The sequence below is a fragment of the Pyxicephalus adspersus genome, chromosome 12 (assembly GCF_032062135.1).
Source record: "Pyxicephalus adspersus chromosome 12, UCB_Pads_2.0, whole genome shotgun sequence".
Lineage (NCBI taxonomy): Eukaryota > Metazoa > Chordata > Amphibia > Anura > Pyxicephalidae > Pyxicephalus > Pyxicephalus adspersus.
Window position 1 is genome coordinate 8,776,740 of NC_092869.1, and position 22,464 is coordinate 8,799,203.

The following is a 22,464-nucleotide window of genomic DNA, read 5'->3' on the forward strand; positions in this document are numbered from 1 at the left end:
TGGCTGCAGCGTGTGTGTCTTTGATGCTGGCTGCAGCCTGTGTGTCTTTGATGCTGGCTGCAGGGCGTGTCTATTCCTGAGCCAAACTGAAAGTAAAAAGCCTGCACACGTGCCCCCGCGATTCTGAACAAGGAAGCAAGCTGCTGATCCCTGCCCTAACGGAGATCCCTGCACTTAATTACGGGTAAGTGATCAGAAGGGGACAATCATTTCATAGTGATCAGAAGGGGACAATCATTTCATAGAGTGATCAGAAGGGGACAATCATTTCATAGAGTGATCAGAAGGGGACAGTCAATGGCATAGAGTGATCAGAAGGGGAATATGAACGGCACATGAGTGATCAGAAGGGGACAATCAATGGAACATGAGTGATCATGAGTGACTTTCAACAATAAATGTGTACTGTAGTCTTCTTCATGGAAAAATAAGTCATCCCCTGAAAATAAGACCCAGGGCATATTTTGGCATTTCAAAAAATATAAGAGAGTGCCTTATAATCGGGGAAACAGGGTAGTATATCCATAGCTTACAGTACATTAGTGTGGTGGTCATTGGGAAGACTGTCCCTTACCCTTACAGGTAGCCAAAAAGATCACTGGTGTCCTTTAAACTGACACAAAAGGCAACCCTGAGCAACCTCTAGTGGAACCCCAGGGTTTCATGGAAACCTGGTTGAGAAACACAAATTTAGATAAAAATTGCAGGAGGGGCAACTGCTCTCATTTTACGAGGCTATGAGGACCCAATCAGAGCTTCCTCTTTTCTTACCAGTCCTGTGCTTAAACGATAAAGACATTCCCTTTGCTTCAAATTGCTTTGAGCAGTCTGTTACTTGCCTGACTCCAACCAGGGTCTTTGGGGAACACTCACACATCTTTCTATTGGTCTTTGGTGAGCCACACAAAGGCTCATAAGATTGGAGGAGCTGGCCAGAACTCAAAAAGTTGCTGACTTGGAGTTTACATATTACAGTACCTGTGTTTTGGGATACTGCAGATAATTCAAGGAAGTAGGTACCTGGAAGGACCCCATGAAGAGGCTGCCTTGGAAAAATTACTCAAAACACCCTTCAAAGCCCTACTAAACCCCCTAATAGCCCTGTTAAATAGGAAATAAAAGTCTGACCACTGTCAGCATGTTGTTAAGTGGGGCCCTTGCACACATAGGTCTCTCTGCAAGAGGCCAAACACACAGACCTATAGCTCTGAACTCACCACAACTCATTCTCTCAGCTGATTGGAGATCTTAAGCTCCGACTCCAAAGGGGGCATTTAAGAATTATGCAAAAGGGAATTCTGAACACCTTTTGTTTTGTTGCATTTACATATTTCAAACTTGGTTCGGATGGGTTTTAAAGGAGGAAGCAATGGCAGTCATACTTTTCTTCTTGGATTTGCAAATAACTTTATACACAAACTCAAGATTTAAAATACTATACAGACTTTTATTTGAAAGATGCTTCATTCAAAAGCCTCAACAAGTGCATCACTTTGGTCCTGCACATCTCATTCATATACTCCACCATCTGATGTGTTTTGATTAAACATTTTAAAGTGCAATCTTAACCTAAATAGAGCAGAGGAAGCCATTATGGAAGAAAAGTGTGGGGGAAGGGGGTGTTCTAAACCAAGATGGAGGTAATGCTCATGACAAACAATTCCATTCCAAACTGGATTTAATTGCTCTTTATGATTAACTTAGACATGGTCTAACAAGGCTACAAAACACATTAAGTTAAACATTGGATCTGCGACAAGATGGCTGCCTCCGCATTGCATAGGCCACACATACACTTTAATGAAACCCCTGTGCATTGATTGGTAGTTTCAAAAATATAACAAAAAAAATACATATTTCAAGGTGTTTAATCATACAGTAATATTCAAACAAATCTAATTAAAAGAATATATAACAGTTAAAGAAAATATATAGTTACAAATGCTAAGCTGGTTTGAAACAAAGGCTTTGCTAGACAAAGATATATCTGGAAAAGCAGAATTTCTCCTTCTAATCCCAGTGAGGACCGGGGTACCAGTAAGTCGTAAATCAGAAAAACTGACTGCTAAACCACCCATTGCAGTCACAAAGTCTTCCTACAAAACAACTGGCCCCATTTGATGAATGGCCAATAACAATAGAAGTCCTCTTCCTTCCCCTTTTTCAGTATGAGAAGAAAGAATTGGTCATATTGGCTACTACATGAAAAAGTTTGCAAGACAAATGTTCTCTTCAAAAGTAGCACCAACTAGGAATGATTTCTCTTCTTGGTCAATTTCAGCCAAATAAAATGCTTTTAGGCTCGGTTCAGGGGGGCAGTAAGGTTGTGATTTGGTTAAATGCCCAAGATCTGTGCCAGCAGATAAAACTCTACATGTAGCATCCATCTTACCTGTACCAGTGAATAAATAGAGGTGGCAATGAGCAGCTATTATCTGTTGTCATATGTTAAAGGATGGCTCATTAGGGAACCAGAATAGTAGTTGGGGCTGCCGAGTGGCCGGTAAGTTGTCAACCATCATGAGCCTACCAAAAATGTCTGTTCCCACCATTACCTAAGGCTATGTTCAAACCGTCAGTGAGGTTGCAGTATGATTACCACCTCTTTATCACAGTGAACCACTGCCTTGGGGGAAGATGCTACATGTAGCATCTGACTGCGGCAGCACCATAGAATGAGAATAGGAGGGGTAGTAAGCGGTTCAGTATCGCTCACTGCTGTCTGAACCAGTGCTGTGGTGTGAGTGGGCACTCGATGCCAGCCATCAGGAGCCATGCAGGACCACTTGATCCCACTGCATTTCTGACCCTGCCTCTACTCAAACATTCTGAGAAAATATAGACTGCCATTGCTGACTTCTTTTGAAACGTCATGTATAGCACATGTGTGCACTTGATTATGGGTCAGTCTAAGCTCAATGACTCAAAGTATTGAAACCACAGAGCCAAGAAGCCTAGGCTGGTCAGCTATGGCACCCTATATATGACTATCTGGTGTTCTTCCATGTGAACCTATGCTTTAATATCATACTTCTACCTTACCTTCCTGACACATTATATACAGATAAAGTTTATTTGGCTTGTGTTTTGTTATCCTTACTTCCTCTTTCATTAACATTTTCATTAGATTATTAAAATAGATCTATTTTTATTACATTTCTGATTTTAGACTTGGTGATATCATCACATGGTCAATGCAGGTAAATAAAAGCTGATGGGAGGAGCTGTACAAACGCCTAAAACCAGGAAGGTGTAGTAATGCGCATGTAATGCTAAGCATCTATTAAAAGAAATCCAATGGTTAAAAGAGATGGGCTAGGAACAGTCAGGGCAAAGATGACATGAACAGTCACCATAGCTGACGCCGTAGGATAGGATTTTCTTCATTATTATCTGTATATAGTTTGCCAGGGGAGTAGAGAGTGAGTATTGAATAACATTGCATAGGTCTTATTTTACCAGTATTTCAATCTCCCAACATGCCAAAGGTCCCCCATCTTTACCTTTTTTTCAAACCATCTGTTGGTTAATCATTGAGGTCTATCAAAACATAGACAGCTATTGAGGTCTATCAAAAACATACGTACCCTAAAAAGGAGAAGTAGAAGAAATAATATAAAACCTGTAGCCAACAGACCTGTAAGCCTCCTTGAGACAAGTCATTTGTGTGCATTAGTGACATCAAAAGCAATTTCAGAATGGATAATTTAGTTCAACTGTGGTCACTTCTAGATACCTTTATTGCAACGGAATGGGGATCTGAAAGACGGAACCTGCTGCGGACAAATTACGGATCACAATATGCTACTGGCTGCATGCCTGCTATTAGAGGCTACTGCGGGGCTAAACTATATTTTGTACAATGTGAGGTTTGTGTCCATGACGCACAAAATCAGGACACTATCCCAAACCAGCACCAGTTCCAGATACAGATACCTTCTAAAAGCTGGGTCCACTTTTGCCTGAGATCAAGGACTAGCAAGATCCTGAACATACCTAAAAACCATTGAGTTGGAAACAGTGCTCTGAGGTTACAATAGGCTTAAATCGGACGCAGATTGTTGACTCTTCTACAAAACACAATCATTATCTAGACTGACACAGGTCAGCAGCTTTTATGGCTTATTACTGCATGTGGTCCCTTTTTATTCTGTCCGTTTCTAAAGACCAGAGATAACTTTATGTCAAAGATACTGGTGCCATATAAGGTGTATGTAAAAAATAAGAAGAAATACAAAATGTCGTTAATACAACTATAACTGTCCAGGAGCTATTGGATAATATTTTGGACCTCTACAAATAAAATCAGATAATAGACTATCCCCACAATGCTGCCCTAAACCATGGACTTTTTTTATACTATGCAGTATAAACAAATGTTCTATTATGAACATGAACTTTCCAGTAAGTTTTGCCATTCCAGGACAGCATGATAAAATGAAAGCTTCCGGTGACCCTAAAACAGACCACGTCTGTCATTTTACTGCCGGTATGCCGGTCACATTAAAAAAAATATCCATCTGTATCAATGCTGTAAGACAAAAAGACCAGGCTATAAGCTGGACCCGATGCAAAAATAAGCATTTTTTTATCTTGAAAACTATAAACCGACTTGTAATTGGCCTTTTTAATGGACGGTCACAACTTTTACTTCTTAAAAAGCTGCGTGGAGAATAATAATGGGATTAAATCAAGAGATACAATTGCTGGCCTTAAAAACCAAAAACATAAAAGGGTTACAGAAAAAAAAAAAAAGGATAATGCCCAATTTTTGCCCACAGTAGGGCAGCTGCAGATCGGCTGGAATGTTAGCCCAAAGGGTCAATGAAGGAGAAGACTTGGTGTGGGCTACAGGCAAACAACGAAACATTTGTATTCCGAGTGATGACTTTACCAAGAGCACTGTGGGTAGTTTGTCCTTTGTAAATCTAGATTACCTAAACTCATTCTCATTGACAAGTAAAATGGTTTCCCTTACATCTAGATCTACGACCCTAAGGGTTAGATCCAACAACCTATTGGTCAAAGCCACCCAAGACTGGTGCTCGTTCACTGAAAATTCGATTGTGTGTTCAACAAAGGTGCTTTAAAGTTCATCTTAGGTTAAATGTGGTTTTTCTCACACAAACAATTGGTTTGTTTTTTTTATTTTTTTTTTTTTTTTTTTTTGGAGGCTTAACGTGAAGAAAGTAATATGTTGAGCTATCAAACTGGGGGATGCAAAGTTCATAGCTTCTGTTTAAACACAGCATTTGCCTTCTGTTCCTCTTCGTAACCCTTGAGCTCTCCTAGAAAATAATATGGGTACATTGTTTCTATGTCTCTATTTTTGTCCAAGAATCTTAAGATTTATTGAAGGCGGACAACACGGCCCAAATCATTTCTGTGGCATTGGGTCTGGTGGCTTCTATGTCGGGTTCCAAATCTATCAGATCTTTCGATCTGTTCATGGCCATGTCATATTTTTCATCGGGCAAGGTGGAAAAGGCGTTTTCCAGGACATCTGAAGCATGGGCCAGTATCAGCAATGCCAGTGTTCGTTTGTCCATGCGGTGCGGGTCATTAACCCATTTGTCAAGTACACTCTCTTGCAGTTTCTTTACCAGCCTTTGCTTCTCTGTGGTGTTGGTGACGGGGTGGGTGGTCATGTCAAAGAGTAGAAAATTTTGCTTCTCTGTGGTCAGGATTCCTTTTTCCACCAAGCTCTTGGCAATGCGTTCCCGCACATTGCGAAGCTGATATTGAAGTTTGAATGGATTCCATGTTTCACCTGACAGAAGAAAGAAAAAAAAAGTCAGGACTTCTTTTGGGCCAACTAGTTTAAAATAAGTGTACTATAAGTGAAAATATAAACAGTTTGTATAGTTCTTGGAATAAAATATTTATCTGCAAAGGGCATGGGTATCAAATACATATAAGATGAAAAAAATATAGAGAAAAAAAAAATTATATATATATGTATTGAAATGTCCTGCCAAATGTTGCCAAAATCAGATGTAATTAGCAAAGGTAATATAGGTTGTGGGGTCATAAAAAAACATAGAAATGATCAAGAGGAGCCTCCATGAAGGAACTTCACCTTGCTACAAATAAGATCTCATCTGTAATTTTCCGCTCCAATGTCTAAAAAGTTGACATTCTCCCATTCTTGTGATAACCCCAACTCAAGTCCCATGCTATTTACCCTGGTGTACTTGGGCCTCCTATAGTAACTTAAAGCATACAATAGATAAGAACTCAAATTTCACATGAATTACTCATGAGTAACATAAGCCATCAGTCCCCAGACCTCCACTCTATAACAACAACCAGAGTAGTCAGATCACCAGATACTGAAATGTCCTCTTTAACAACAGCGGAGGATGCACGGCTGTGCACATTTATAGTAAAAGATTGAGGGATCATTTATAGATGAAATTTCCCCCATGGTCAGAAGACCGAGGCCAGGAATGATCTAAAGGTGTAACTTTTAATGCAAACTATTCTGCAGTTCAACCAATAAAATTTTTGCACTGGATATGCATTAAGTAATGGAATTTTGACTTTTACTCCACATTTTGTTCTCATTTTGGTCTCATCCCCCACCAGATGCCTTTTCTTTGCTCCAGTGCCTTTTCTCAAAATTTTTGTGGCACAGTAGTCAATGTCTAAAAAAATTGGCTTGGTCTCCCGCTTCTAGCTGTGCTAAAGAAATCTACTAAACCAAGGATTCTGCAGAAACAACATGACATACAGCCAGGATGGTACTGAAGCCGAAGCACTTGCAGTACAATTGTCTTATTGATTTATTGTAGAGCTTTTGCTTTGGCCATTTCTAGGACTTTTCCTTAGTTTATATATTCTAGTCCTGCTTCTGAGCCACACAATCCAACTCAATCCAGACAACTCTCTTATTACTTTTGACCATTGTTAGTTGGGAAGGTCTCAATCTAGCAACCATCATAATGTACCTCATCTCCTTGCTCACCTTTGAGTCCCATCACTTGTTTTTTTTTTCAGTTGAGTTCATGGGGCAGGGCTACCTTGAATTCTCCCTAGCTGTTGACCTTGCAATCTGCAACCAATGCCACTCTGCCAGCAGGAGAAGAAAACTCTAAGGAATAATTGCAGTCCCAACAAGAAAACAGGATGTATGGTCTACCCACTGATCACATTCTGATAAATTAGAGCAAGCTAGATTTTTTTTTTATTTTATGCCACAAGCTGCTTAAAAACCATACAGGTCATATAGACAAGAAGCACTTGTCACCAAAGCTTACCAGTGAGTAATTCTATCCAGCTCTGCACAGTTTCTGCAGGTTCTGTTGCTTTTATGTGCTTCAGAGTCTCATCCAATAGAACATCACCTGTTGGGGCATCAGACTTCAACAGGACCTGTGTGAAAGACAGGAAACCATAAAAGAGATGAAACCCAAACCCAGATGTAACAAAATGACCATCCTTGCAAAAGTGATATGTATTGTATAGGTGGGTTGCTGTATTCCAAGACACTTGCTGCCTACACTCAAGATCTGTCACAGTCAGGGTTGCACTTGTATAATACAGTAATGACTAGTATCCTATCATGCAAATTAGCTAATTAGTGATATGTAGCGACAGGTTGTGGCTGGTAACCTATACAATAAGCGGCTGAGACTATTAAGGTAAACAGCAGGCAGCATTTCATTTGGACGATGGTCACCATCAACCAAGAGAATCACTAACTGTGGTTTATTTACTTCAAGCAGTTAATTACAATAGTTACCAGTGGGAAAGTCGCATGCACTAAGTACAGAGTCCTTTCTTTGCATCTAGGAGTGAAAAATAGTTGACAGCTAATAGGTGCCTCGTCCCTTCTCTTAATATTTAAGAGTCGACCAAAGGGGGCATCTAAACCTGTATTCATTTACAATGCAAACAGCATGGAGCAGCAAGCAAGCATAAACAAATCATATCAAAAGTACTGCTAAATAAATATTACAAGAAGAACATATTTAGTGTTCTCCCAAACTTCTTTTACTTTGGTGTACCACCCGGAACTTTTCACTTGGCTGTTATTGGGTGGTTACTGAAGAGTTGAGTCACAATGCAAAGGTCACCACCCGCCTATAGTCTCTTCCCACCCACCCATGAAAAAATTCTGGAGAGAATACTGATATAAACAAAAAAAGGAAAATCCTATATTTCCTTTATCCCGTACAGGAGTAATGTTTTCAACAATAGGCTGCAAGTGACCAATCTTTTTATTGAGATGGCGTCACCGTTCATAGTCACCGCCAGACACAGAAATGACAGGCTATGGAGGTCTTTAAACAGCAATGCAAGCATTGGTAAATGCCAGGATTTACGTCAGTATGACACACCCTGACAGATTATATGAATGCTAGCTGAGGCTGTAGAGAACAGAGATCATTCCAGCATATTTACAGTGGATTACTAATTATGAACACTCCTACAGCTATTGCTCCTCTGTTGCTGACATCCTACACCACAGATAATTTGCAGCTCCCCAGCTGTGGAGAAATGACTGCACAGAGCCAGGAAGGAATTTCTTACAGTATACGCAATTCCTAACAGGATCATTACTGTAGGCTGTAGATGGGGAATCAGTATCATTCCCCAGTCATCATCTCCATCTCTTCCTAAAGCACCAGTTTGGACTACCCTGCAAGCTTACCTTTACAGTTCCTCACTATAGAATGCATTCCCAGTAAACATTGACAGAGAAGCCAATAGAGAATAATAAACTCTCTTCATTCTGAGCTTGCCGATTGGGCAGTTAAAGAGCAGAATTAGACTGAAATTACTCTTCCCACTCAGCCCTCTCCAATAATATTGTGCACATTTCCATGCAGTTTATTTGATTGGCTTATAGTTGTCCCTCCCGATTGCAGCCTGGAAGAACTGTGGTGCCCCAGCTGGCATATCAGGAATGGAAATGAGGACTAGATCTTCCCTTGGAGCCAAGAAAGATCTGTAAATTTTTGGCAAATGGCTCAATCGGATCTGTAGCGATTGGCTGGGAAGGAACGAGAAATTGTTAGACACAAGCAGCAAAGTTTATGATATTCTCTGTGCACTGTGGGCAGATCATGGCTGGAGGAAAGTGGTGCCTTAGTACTCCACTACTTGCTTGCTCTTGGGAAATATTACAGTGGCTCAGCGGTTAGCACTCCAGCCTTTGCAGCGCTGCGTCCTAGGTTTGAATCTCGGCCAGGACACTATCTGCATGGAGTTTGCAAGTTCTCCCTGTGTCTAGGTGGGTTTTCTCTGGGTACACCGGTTTCCTCCCACATCCCAGAAACATGCAGTAAGGTTAATTGGCTTCCCCCCAAAATTGACCTTTGAGATTGTAAGCCCCTTTGAACGACAGTTAGTGTCACTCACTACTATGGACTATGTAATAATAACAATATTATCAAAATGCTTTGACGGTTGGATGTCAGTATGGAGGAGTGGGCATTCCTAGGACGGATGTATTTTCATGTGGATAGCCCTAGGTAACACCAAACCAAGAAATGAAAGGAGCTGACCAGGAAAGTCAAATCGGGGAGGGAAGGGACAGATGTCCTACAGCTGGGAAATTGAGCTGAGTTGAGCTCTCACTTGTTGCAGCATCTAATGCACATTATTAAAAGCTCACAGTGTGCAGTGATATCAAAACAAGTAATTTAGTCCTGAAAAGGAAAGTGTACAACTGTGCAGGAGGTCAGATTTATTATAATAGAGAAAGACACCATCTGTGCCCATGTGTGTCAGGAGGTGACAGCTTGTCACAAGGACCCTTAACTCTTGCAGTTGGACTTGTAAAGTGCTATTGCTATTACAAAGGAGCCATATGTATGTATAACTATATTTTTACTTCTCTGCCCTCTTCCACCAATCTTTTAATTCATTACTGTTTTTGGAATGGTCACTTACTTCAGGATGAACAACCAATTTGGATGTGTTTATTTAGTGTAGTACATTTGGGCAAACACATATTCATGAATGTGAATTAAAACAACTCTACCTAAAAAGAAGTCACATGATTGTCTGGCATCTGACAACATAATGTTCTTTTCTCTTCGTGGCTTTGCTTACTTGTCACCTGAATGACCAGTCCCCTGGTCAACATACTGCAAGTGAAAACCTGCACCAAATCTAATGTCCCCTAAACCCCCATGTGACATTTCTCAAGTCTAGTCACGTAAAGAAGGCAGATAGGAGGGTGTTCCAAATATATCTCCAAGGAAGCATGGACAAGTAGCAGCAGTCACCAAACCATATCTTTATTTTTCACTGAAGGTCTGTGTCATTAAAACATTAAAATATCTCCAGGGTTATTTTAACATAATAAAGAGTTAAAGTAAATATAAAATGATTTCATTCCTGCCCAGAGCATAATGTTTGCTTAGTGTACGAAAAGTAGGAATGAGCTAGAACAGTGAGTTCAGTAATAAAGCAGAAAGGAATAAAAGGACTGGCTGATTAAATGGAAGGATTATGTCTTGGTCTGCAGGATTGTGATGCCGTGTCCCACTACTCAGACTAACAGCCTGTAATTAGTATACAGAGGAAAACACACACTAAATAACTATCATAGGCCTCAAACAGAGCACATAATACTGTTTATTATCAATCTTCTTCTTCGTCATTACTCCAGGTAAAGCCCAGCTAAACCCTAAATTTAACAAGGCAAATCCTAAAGCAATCATGGCGATTAATGTAAATTATAGGTATTAAAGTCTTAAACTGAACAAATTCAAAATTCCATTGAGAAGCTGTGATTTGCTGAAGCTGTGCACCTATCCCCACAGCCAGGACCTATTGGGCTGTTTTAGTTTCCTGTTAAAAGTTAATGGCCCTAATTTGTTAAGGCCTCCCAAGGCTGGAGAGGATACACATTCATCGGTGGAACTAGGTGATCCAGCAAACCTGGAATGGACTTCCTAAATGTCATTAGATATTTGTTAGCAAATGTTTTAATTCTGGACCAGATCCATTTCAGGTTTACTGGATCACCAGCCTTGAAGTATCCCGCCTTGAAGAGCTTTAATAAATCAGGGTCATGGCTTCTATTGTAATGCAGGTCTGCAGCAAGAAGATTGAGGAAGCCTAAGCATTGTTGATTGGACTGCTATGCTGTGTTGGTCTACTGGAGACTTGGACTGCTAAGCACCAGCCTGGCCTCGCGGAATGCTGCCGGTAGTGGAATACCCATTCCCATATTATTCACTTGCCATGCAGCCTGACATAGGAAAGAGAAATATTCAGGTTTTACCTGGACTTTAACCCCAGTGACAGGTAAAATGAATACATCTGATTATCTGGTCACAATGATACCTATATCAAGGGGCACTTCTTGAATGTGATGTTTAGGAAGTAGGAAAAATTTGGGAAGTGTAAGGATTGGAAAGGCATTGACAAGAACCAAATTGTGATTGGATAAGAGCATGTTTAAAACTGGAGGTCTTGTTGGGTGTTCCCATGATACAGTGGTTGGTTCATACGATAAGGGGTCCCAAGGAAAGACAATCTGTGAAGGTCATGGGCACCCAAAGATTATTGCTCATTGTGGGAGGGAAGACCATATGGGCTAATCTCAAAGAGCTACAAAAGCACTAAAATTGCTGCAGACCATTCAAAGTGCACATGCTGTCCACAGCCTCCAATCTGCATGCAAGTGCCAGAACTGATCTATGAAACAATGGAAGAAAGTGGCCTTTAGCCATTACTAACTGGTAAATATGAAACCATGGATATGGCAGCTGCCATGACAGGCTCTACAGTGGTTATTTTGATGATTCAATACCTATTAAGTCCATTGCCTGGAACAATTATGCTGCCAGTGAAGTCTACAACATCTTAAAATCCATCATGCGTATATGTTTCAATCAATTCAGGGTCAGGATGACAGCCCTAAACTTGGTGTTTAAAAACCTAAAACAGAAATAGCAGGCCAGAGTTCCCTTTAATCTTAAGCGCCCTGGACCACAGTTAAGGCTTGGCTTTAATTCAAGCTCAGGAGGTACATACAAATACACAGTGCTAATAATTATACGGATCTTGGCTCTGTATTTACATTTTTGATAACAAAGTTTAGCAATTTATCTTTATAGATCTTCTATTGTCTGAAAGTTTCACAGTGTGCTTTTATGGGAAAATGCACCCTACACCAAAGAATAATTTGCTGATATAGGAAATGGGCAAAGGTTATCAAACCAGTCTGATTCATCCCTCTGCAAGAGAAGCCAGATAGAAGTGGTGTGTTGCTGCCATACTCCTGAGATTTTTATTCCAGCTTTGTAATGGGTCGGAATTGTTAAGAAATGGGAACACCTCTATTGTACTGTAGGAAGAGGGAAGATATCCAGGCAAGTAAGGAGGGAAGTATAGCAGGAACATCTAGAGGATTTTCAGACATCGAAAAAGTCAACTGGTGATTCAGGCCATTAAATCCTTTTGACAACTATCACTTCTGGGTGAACAAACAACTACAGGACGTAGTTTCAGCCATAGAATAATGATACACATTGGTCACCTGTCTCCTGGAATATGTTCAGAGCTTTTATTATCCCGTTCATCACTCCATTATCCAGATCACTTGGCTATACCCTATGTTATTAAACTATGCATGCAACATTAAACTATTATTAAACTATGAAACATTTTTTAATCTACACCTTAAACACTATGAAATACGAGCTGACTAAGGAAAGCAAGCGATTGCTGCAATTAAACAGATAAAAAGATCAGACGCAGTTAAACAGACACTTACTCTTCTATCCAGAAGCCGCTTCTTCCGTAGTGTGGCTGGCTCCAAGATAACACGACCCCTCAGGGATAGCTCAATTAAAATGCCTCCACGTAATCCAGAAGATATGCAGTCATTCCAGAACGATGTATAACCCTGTAACAAAACAAGATTAGTCAGATCATCACAATTAAATAAATCTTTCACAGCTATAATAAAAACTTGCTCACATTTGTCTTTTTTTACAGTAGAAATTGGCCAGTGAGTCGCGCCGTTTCTTGCACAAAGTACACAATTATGTCGTTGTTAGTCAAAAAGCCCATCTATTATTTTGGTCTAATTTGGAATTTAAAAAAGTCCAAAAAAAGGTAGGACCCACTACCTACGATATTTGTCCTATACAAGAGCGAATATTTTGCCACCAAAGGCCACTAGGAGTCATGTAGGCCCGTTCGAGTTGACCCCTTTATACCACTTGTTTCAGAGTGGTGTAAAAAAAAGAGACTCTTTTTTAGAGAATAACTACATACACTCTATGGATTCCTCTTTAGAAAAAAGGGGTTAGGGGAAGGGGGAGAGTGGACACTGCACTTCTGAAGGATTTAGTATATTTTGGAAAAATTCTGTTACAAAGGGGACCTAAATTTTAAATTCTTGGCCACAAAAGGTAAAGGATCAGTCACAGTTATGCCTATGAAACTGATCTTCCAACTAGGTTAGCATAGCTCGTCCAACACCAGCTATTCTCAACTAGGGTTCTGTGGAACCTCAGGGTTCCTTTAAGGGTTACTAGAGGTTCAATGGACTGTGGCTAATTACCCTTATCAGTGTTCTCCTCAGCCCCTTTTATCCAGGCGTGCCACCCAGCTGTTTCTGGGTGGCTACTGAAACATTGGGTAACAATACAGGAGCCACCACCCACCTACAACGTCTTCCCAACCAACTTTTCTGGGGAGAAAACAGCTTTGATGATGCCTGTATAGTACTGGGGCTAAAGCAATGTGGAAGGGCCAACAATCTGACACTACTGACCTTTTATTTGTTGCAATCATCCACTAATCATTATTTTAGGAGGCTTTTTATCAGTGACCCTCAATAAAGGTCCTCAGTGTATCCCTGCGACCTGAATATAATTTCAAGGGTTCCTCAGGGGTAAAAAGAAAATAGAGAAAAGCTGTTGTACAATATATCGGTTTGTGATGGTGGCCATCTTGGTAGAGGAAGGGTTTTACTTTCCCCTGTCAGAACCCACATGACAACAGTTAGATCAGCAAGTTTAAATTCTGGAAGCATCAGGGGCAGATCACACACTGCAGATATAGAATTTCAGCAGAAAGGCGTTTAGCATGCTCAACTGTCATTCAACATGCCGTCATACTGCTAAGAACAACACCTAAACAACTTTGACTTCTTATTCTAAATTTCAATTATGAGTAAAGTTAGTACATAACTTCATGGTACTGTCCTGTCCTGTCCATTGGTAGCTCCACGGGAGATAATCTTTTTTTGACCATTTTTAAAGTTGTTCTTGAGTTTTGTACTTTTCAACCTGTCTCTTTTCCAGCAGAATTGCTTGTTCTAGTTGCTCCCTTTCCAAAATCTTAGTCTGTTCATTAAATATTCTAAAATAATTTTCTACCTCTGAGTAACTAATATAAAAGATTTATAGACATGCATTTTTAATGCATGGTTATTATTCTTTCTTCCTTCCTTGACAAATAGTTTTCTGGGTTTATGAAGACTTCAAATGATGCTTTTTAAAAACTAATGGTTTTCCATGAAACCTCCATTTTTCCCTCTTCCCAACAATACTCCTATCTAACCTAGACCTCCACCTCCAACCCAGAACATTGAAGGTCTTTTAATTTTCATTGCCAGTTACTATGAGGTGTTTCCAGAATGCAGTGGTTCGATCAAAAGTTGACAATCGACCAGCAACCAATTCAGAATTCCAAGGTTCTACATCCAAATTCCTAACCAATAACTCTAACCGTAATCCAATAGGACCTGAAAAGCCTTGAGGGACACCCGTAAGGAAGCCCATAGGCAATAGATGACAGTCATTGGATGTGGCCATTTTGGTCTATGAAGGTGGCTATGCCCATGAATTCATGGGCAATAAATAGAGTGGGCAGAGTAGAAATCAACTGGGACCATCTACAGATATCTCCCCTTCCTCCATCTTCCCTCTACAAAAGACTGTTCATGTAACTACTGCAAATTACACACACATAGCTACACACTAAAGACAGAAGCAAGGGTTATAAAATATTAAACAAGCACTGATAGGATTATTTCCAATAGGTTGATCTCTTGCATATGAGCAGAGACACACAGAACAAGAAAGAAAAAAAGACTAGCGTCCCACTTGAAAGTTTAAGCACACATCAAGTCAGGTCATTCTGAACGTTTAATTCCATTATCAACTTGACCGGCACTGGAAATTGACAACTGAAGTCTGGTTTTTACAGGCAGTGCAGACACTATTATGTTTGTAGAATAAATGCCTCTTGTTGGATGAAATGTGTGCAAAGCGTGAAAAGTAAAAGGTCACCAAGATACAGGAACATCAACTGTTTACTCAGAAACCTACCTAATCGACATTATACTGAAAATAGTATGGTGTGACGCAAAGTGAACATATGTGATGATGACTGTCCTCTAGGTAATGACGGACTATAAAGTCATTTTTAACAGGCAGCGCATTGGTTAACTGGAAAATCAACACTTGTGACAGATGTCTTTACTATGCAAATAGTATTGTGATAATTCAGAACTTTGCTATTCACATGTGCCAAGGCGGCTAGGTCTCTGCAAGTTGTCCCGGATGTGTCAGTCACACAATAAGCAAACACCGAGCTGACCTGCGTCATCCTGTGACCTAATGCGCACTTACACATTCACTGCACTGCTACAGGCCAGGCTGTAATAAAATTTATGCTGGAGGAAATAGAAAAATATAATATGTGGATATGCTAATAATAAAAAAAAAAATTGAACCTCATGAGAGTAAACATAATACATTACCTGAAAAAAAAAGGGCCTTCATCTACAAAAAGTGTTTAAACTCGTTTAACTGCTTTCTGTGTGTCTACATTACGCTTTGTTATTTACACAGCTGCAACATAATATAATGTCCCACAAAAAACAGTGCATGCTCCTTTTTTGCTGCAATAGGCAGACCAATGATGCAATGATGTGAATTCAGCCTCCTTGCTTGGATGTCTTCTTGTTAAAAGTTTTCATCAATTAGCCCCAAAAAGATTAATACCAGTAAAATAAGTGAAAGGTTCTCATAAAAGTTCACCTTTTCTCACCAACTGATACTCAGACCTATCCTTCTCTCCTTTCTGCTCCATTTTTTGCACCGCTATTGTTTAGCTGCAGATCCTAAAGTGAGATTTAACACAAAACAGACTATATCCCTTCTGCAATAAAATACCAGTTTTTTTAATTGTGCTAGATTAGTACTTTAAAGGAGAGCTAATGGAATTTTTTTTTTCTCTCACTTATTTAATATCTCACCACATCCCCTATTTAATTCTATAACAAGATAAGATTTTCTTATTTTCCTATAAAGGAAATGGGACTTTTTATTGTGATCATAAATATCACCACTACATACTTTTTATAAAAAGTATATTAGGAGCTGCAGTTCTTAAACATGGGGCTTTACATATGGACTTCCTTCCATCTAATCCTGCCACCATAGAACAAACAACTTAAAAGTGATTGATAACATTGAATCCAGATAAGATACCTTAATAAGGAGGGGAAAACAACATTCAGGTTTGAAAATCTACTTCATTAAGTATTCACCCTATGGATTACACAGCTGGATTACATCTAATACCTCACTAATGTGATAAATTAGCCACATATCCATGTTAAGAGTTAAAGAAACTTTAATTACTACTAAAGCTACGTACACACTTCCAATTATTATCGTTGGAAAACGAACGACGAACGATCCTGCACGATATATACGAACGATCGTATAGCACCGATCCTGCACATAGAGATAACGACACGATCGTTCGTAGATATTGTACACACAATAGATACGATCGTTTGAGCGATAGAGGAACTATGTGCACGACAGGAAAGTGAACGAACGTTCGTTCATTACGCATGCTCAGCCCATGGACGATCAACGAACGACCGTACACACGAACGATGTTCAACGATCGTTGTCCAATCCGATCCGCCGGTCCGGTCGTTCGTTTCCAACGAGTTTCCTCGTTCGTCGGCGTCGTTGGTTACTTTTTTACGAACGATTTTTTGCCCAACCGATCGTTCGTCGTTCGATTGGAANGATAAAAATTGGAAGTGTGTACGCACCTTAAAACATGTCCTTCTGAGGAAGCCCTTGTGGGGAAATGTCAAGGACAGTTTAAATGGCATAAAAAGATAAACTATTTGTAAAAGATATTTTACTCTAAAAAGAGAAAAATGTTTTTTTAGTGTTTGTATGTTGGTGACGTGATTCCCAAGCAGGCATGTGGGGGTTCTCAGTCCCAGCCGCTGCAGGGGCATCTGGCATACACCCGCTATCCTGGCTTCCTATGCTTAGCTGCACAAGCACAGTTTAGTGATTTTTAAAAGACAGGTACAGCAATCAAGCAGGTAGGAATGCCTATTGCAGAAGGGACATCACCTTTCCCTTTCTGCAATTAGGTCCCTACCGATTGCAAATTTTGACAGCAGGGAACATTTAAAAAATCTGGCAGGGGACATTTTTTTTTTTTTTTTTTATAAAAGATAAGTTTACAGATTAATTTATTGTTATTGGTGCAAGGGTGCTGCACTGGGGGAACAGGTGGCCAGTGTTGAGCTGGTCATCACTTCTTTAGCTGTCACCAAAATATCCCTTATGATGGCAGCTATAGCAGTTGTTGGGGATAGACTGGCCCACAGGTGAACTGGAAAAAACCTTTCGTGGACCTGTCAAATCACCCCGAAATATTTTTTATGTGCTCCTGCTCCTTCTGCTTTTGGGCCTCTGCTGTCTTTAGAATGTGTGGGCTGACCTTCTCACTGCTGGGCAGGTCCCAAGTCCAACCCTGGCAGCTAGGCTTCTATAGTGACTGCTCTTTTTTTGTAGAAGGGACATAGGCAGCTCTAAAGCTGGGAAATCACTACTACATATAGGGAAGGGAGTCAAGGTCACACCCACATAAATACATAACACAAACATGCGTTTAAGTGCGCAAAAGTATGAAAATGACAAATATACCTACAGTAGAACCCCGGTTATCCAGAACCCAGATAACCGCCACACGACAGCTCCACTTTATTGATTGCTCCTGAAGCCTTAGCGTAGCTGTGGCATGTGTTCTGCATCCAAGAACACATGCCACAACTCCACTAGGACTGTGGGAGCAAGAAGAAGAAAGTGGATGTGTCAGCGGATTGCTCTGCACTGTGTTCGGCTGAGGAAAGGGTAAATGGGGACTAGTCTCCCTATTCGTCTAGTGCTGAATGCCTGAGAAAAGGAAAAAGGAATTAACCTCAGTTATAATAGCCCGAAAAACACATACCCCGAATCGGCCATTCCCCTTGGGTGCTGGATAACCGAGGTTCTACTGTAGTAGGTATCACTACATGGGCTGGAGTGAGAGCAATAATTCTAGGGCTATAGTTTACAGTCAATTTTAAATTCATGAGCTATGAAGGTGGCAATAGTGCGGTCTATTGAAAATTATGGGTATTATTATTATTATTTAACAGGATTTATATAGCGCCAACATATTACACATCGCTGTACATTAAAAAAGGATTGCAAATGAGAGACTATTACGGACAGTGATACAGAAGGAGAGTACCCTGCCCCGAAGAGCTTACAATCTAGTAGATTATCATAGTTTCTCGCCTTTTCATAAGTTCACCCTATCTTTAAGGCTGCTTGACATGTTTGGTATCTATTGTCATGATGTAACAAACCTTTAGCATTTTACAGAAAAATGGGTATTTATAGTGTTTATGTGAACCAAAATGATTTGAGTTTGGGTTGGATAAAAAGTTTATATCATATAGATATGAAAAAATGCAACTAACAATAAATTAAATCTATGGGTTATCTACTTTCAGAAATGATATAATCTTGTGGAGGTTACAAAAAACAAAAAAACAAAAACATGTATTTAGAATGTGTATAAAAACAGCTCTAACAACAAAAGGGTTATTTTTTAAATAACTCGCCACTCCACTGGGACATGTATGCCCTTTTTTGAACTTTTAAGGATGTAACAGTTACAGTATTATGTCCTGCTTGTCACACCCCAGTGAAGCTATTAAACAGCTATTCTCTGCTCTGAATGTACTCGTTCAAGTTGAAAATTACATTGTATGCGGTCGTTGTCAGGAATTGCCATAAAAGCCACAAATACAATGCAAGAAAGCAGTGCTTTCCACACAGAATACTGTAAATACCTAAAGCAGAACTATAGTTCCCCATTTTATTATTGCGAGCAGACAGGATTTGTATTGCATAAGGTACAGGTATGTCTTCAGAATCTGACATTTCCAGGAGTGCTTGTTTTCTCTAAAGAAACCCATGTGGCTACTGTTGTCTTGGCTGGTGGACTGAACCACTGAGTGTAGCAAGGGACTAGGAATTAGATACAGTTTAAGTGTCAGATTCCACCATCATTTTACTCTGCCAACTGTATGTACATGCTGTCATTAGAACCAGACATTTCTAAGATTGGTCGTTCCCCAATACACTAAATGTTTTCTCTTACCTGTGCCTACATGGCTACTGAGCCTTGGCCTGTGGACTAAACCACTGAGTGCAGCAGGGGACCAGGCATTAGGCACACTTAAAGTGTCAGATTTCAAAGTTCTCCTACCAGTGGTAACTGTTCATTATAGACAGCAAACTGGATGTACATATTGCCTTCATAATTCGAACCACAAAAGTAGCAAAGGACCAGACACCTCTATCAACAATAACTCTTCAATACACAACAGGGTGGCAGTGCAAGTGACTGAGGAAGTAGAAACTCTGTGGTGGACAAACCATATGTGAAAATGATGCTCCCTTACCCACTCTTTCACAATTTGAGCTTAAAGAACCATGGCATTGTCATCTTGCAATAGGCCCGTGCCATCAGGGAAGCACAAAAAACATCAATTGGGAAACCCAACCTGGTCATTCAGTATATTCAGGTAGTCAGCTGACCTCATTTTTTGGGCATATAACGCTGCTGAACTTGGATTCAAACAACTGAAGCAACCCCAGATCATGACACTGACCCTACAAGCCCCCCGAAACTGAACACTGCCCTCAAAGGCTTTGGAGTTTTTTCCTTTTGGTCATGCAGTATATAATTACAAACTATAGATAAACACAAAGTTTTATACTAAGCCTTGCAATTGCCTCCTCTTAACACTTGGTTAACCCTTCATACTCACTGTTTTTCTTTATGTGCAATCTTATCCAGCCATCGTATGATCACATGCACTGGTCTAGGTGGGGCAGGAGTTAATACAGCACACGCAGGTTAGACAAAGTTTAGACATGTGCTACATTTGAACCAGGAAGAAGTTTATCTGGCAGAAGAATCTAGCCTGTGCGACACACCAAGAATACAAAAAGTATTTGGCCAAGAACAAAGACATCAGGGCAATAAATTATAATAAATGCTAGGCTATATTAAAACGTATGTGCAATTATTTTTTATAAGGATATCTTTTACAGAGCTGGCCTTAGTCCCAAACTGGAGATCTGGTGGCTTTGGGTTACAGATTATCATGTCTTCTTAAGGTTTCTGGGAGCTTCAACCCCCACAGAACTCTAGTATGCAAATCTTGACTATCCTTCCTAAAGACTGCTTTTGCATAAGTTTTCCATCCACTTTTTTCTATCCAACTTCCAACAACTCACTGTTGGTTATGTAGGTCACCATCACATTATATTGGAGGGACAGGATTTCTGGGGAAAAGAAGAAGCAACCAGCTCAAGGGGCTCTGGAGAAAACAACACTTTCTGCTCTCTCCTGCTATCATCATGCTTCTTGTCAGCACATGTGCACACATGTCTGACTGCCTGCTTGTGCTGCTTTCCCCTCTCTAATTCTGACCAACGCTGTAGAGCAGATTACAAGAGCCTTTACCAAGTCATTGCAGTTTGCTTACTCTATACAGTTGAAGTTCAATACTATTGAACAGGTATAAATATACCCGAAATCTAGGACAGGCAGGCAACCATATTCATGCTAGGCAAACCTTTGCATAAACCAAACTCCCCGTTTCCAAGTCAGCTGTCACTTTTACAGGGCATTGTGACAGCATTGGAGAGGTATAAATGGCCCTGTATATTCATTATCTCCCGGATGTGGCTGGAGCTTGTTCCACTGGTTATACAGGTGCAGCAGGCTTAGAAAAGTCAGTTGAAAAGGCTTGGCTCTTATCTCAGCAATCTGCACTGGGTGACAGAACATAATGACTGTGGAAAGCACAACAGACACATAGAAATAGGAAAATAGCCCACCACAGAATGCAGGAGTGCTGGTTTCCTTCCAAATAGGTTTTCTTTATCAATTCCTTGTTTGCCAACTAATAATAGGGAAGGGAATGTTAAAAGGGGAGAAACTGTTGAAATTTTTCAAGCTATGCTATAAAAACTATTTTAATATAGTTTATAACTTTAGCATATTCATCAATTACATATACAGTATATACTTCCTGCATAGTCATGCTGCACAAGGTTGTGCCTTGCTCATTCTGAGCCCCCCGGTCTACTAGAGTCTGAAACAGACTTTCTTTAGTCTTTAATGATGAAAAAAAAACTTCCCAATATTCCCTAAACTCTATTCTCCAGAGATCACGTGATCTTTGCCTAGGGTTCGCTCTTATGAAGCAGTCCCAGAAGTGATTTTGAATGACCTGTACATTTTAATAATGGATTTGAAATCAATTCAACATCCATATTTAGGTCAATGCCATTAAAATATGATCACTATAATCCTTATAATCCTTTTGGACAGTCACACAAAATATCTTTGGCTTGTGCAAATGTCAGCAAACAATTATTAACCTGTTTCCTATCATCCTGCAGCCATATGTTGCTAATCAAAAAAGGATCTTTATTTTGCTTATTTAATGACAAATGCAAAAGGGTAATTTTGGACTTGCAGTTAACTGCAGCGGTCTGAGATGGGCCCAACTGCACCCCCAACCTCTCCTATTTAACAGTAATATAGTGGCTCCAAAGAACTTTAGTCATATGGTTGCAGTCACTGTGTAGTTGTGGTGGATTGTGGCCAAAGTTGTTAAAGACAACATATTGCTTTGGGCTTGCCCTTGAGTGGCCAGGTGTTTCCATTGCCTTAAAATGGTGTCTGGGACAGGAACACAGTTGAACGCGGTCGTGGTTGCTTCTTTTTATCCAACATCTTCCCGACAACATCATTAAACTGCAGCAAATCTCAACTGCTCCATTACACAGAGGTTGAGCGCAGTTGCTGCTGAACTGTGGTTGACACAACCACAAGGTATTGAAGAAGAGGGCAAAGCGGTTTTCAACCGCAGGTCTGAAGGGGTCAGAGACTCTCTTAGCTTAAATCTTGGAGAATGTCTCCAGCCAAACCTTTTTTTCCCCCATTATCCATGACCTTAAAAAGATCTTCTGTTTTCTCTTGAGAATAAGAAACAAAAGGGAAATCTTCCCAACAGGAGACCACCAGGGAATAAAAGCATAATTCCAGGATGTCTATTTATATGCTCCAATTTAGTCTTAGAATATT

General features: G+C 40.1%; 1 protein-coding gene across 1 annotated transcript; it reads right to left on the reverse strand.

The window, feature by feature from the left end:
• Positions 1–1,426: 1,426 nt before the first annotated feature.
• GOLPH3L (golgi phosphoprotein 3 like) lies at positions 1,427–13,021 on the reverse strand (the record flags this gene model as incomplete). The annotated part of the gene is made up of 3 exons (XM_072428744.1): positions 1,427–5,770; positions 7,260–7,374; positions 12,740–13,021. Coding segments are annotated over 3 exons (825 nt in total), but the record flags the coding sequence as incomplete, so codon positions are not given.
• Between the last annotated feature and the right edge of the window lie 9,443 nt (positions 13,022–22,464).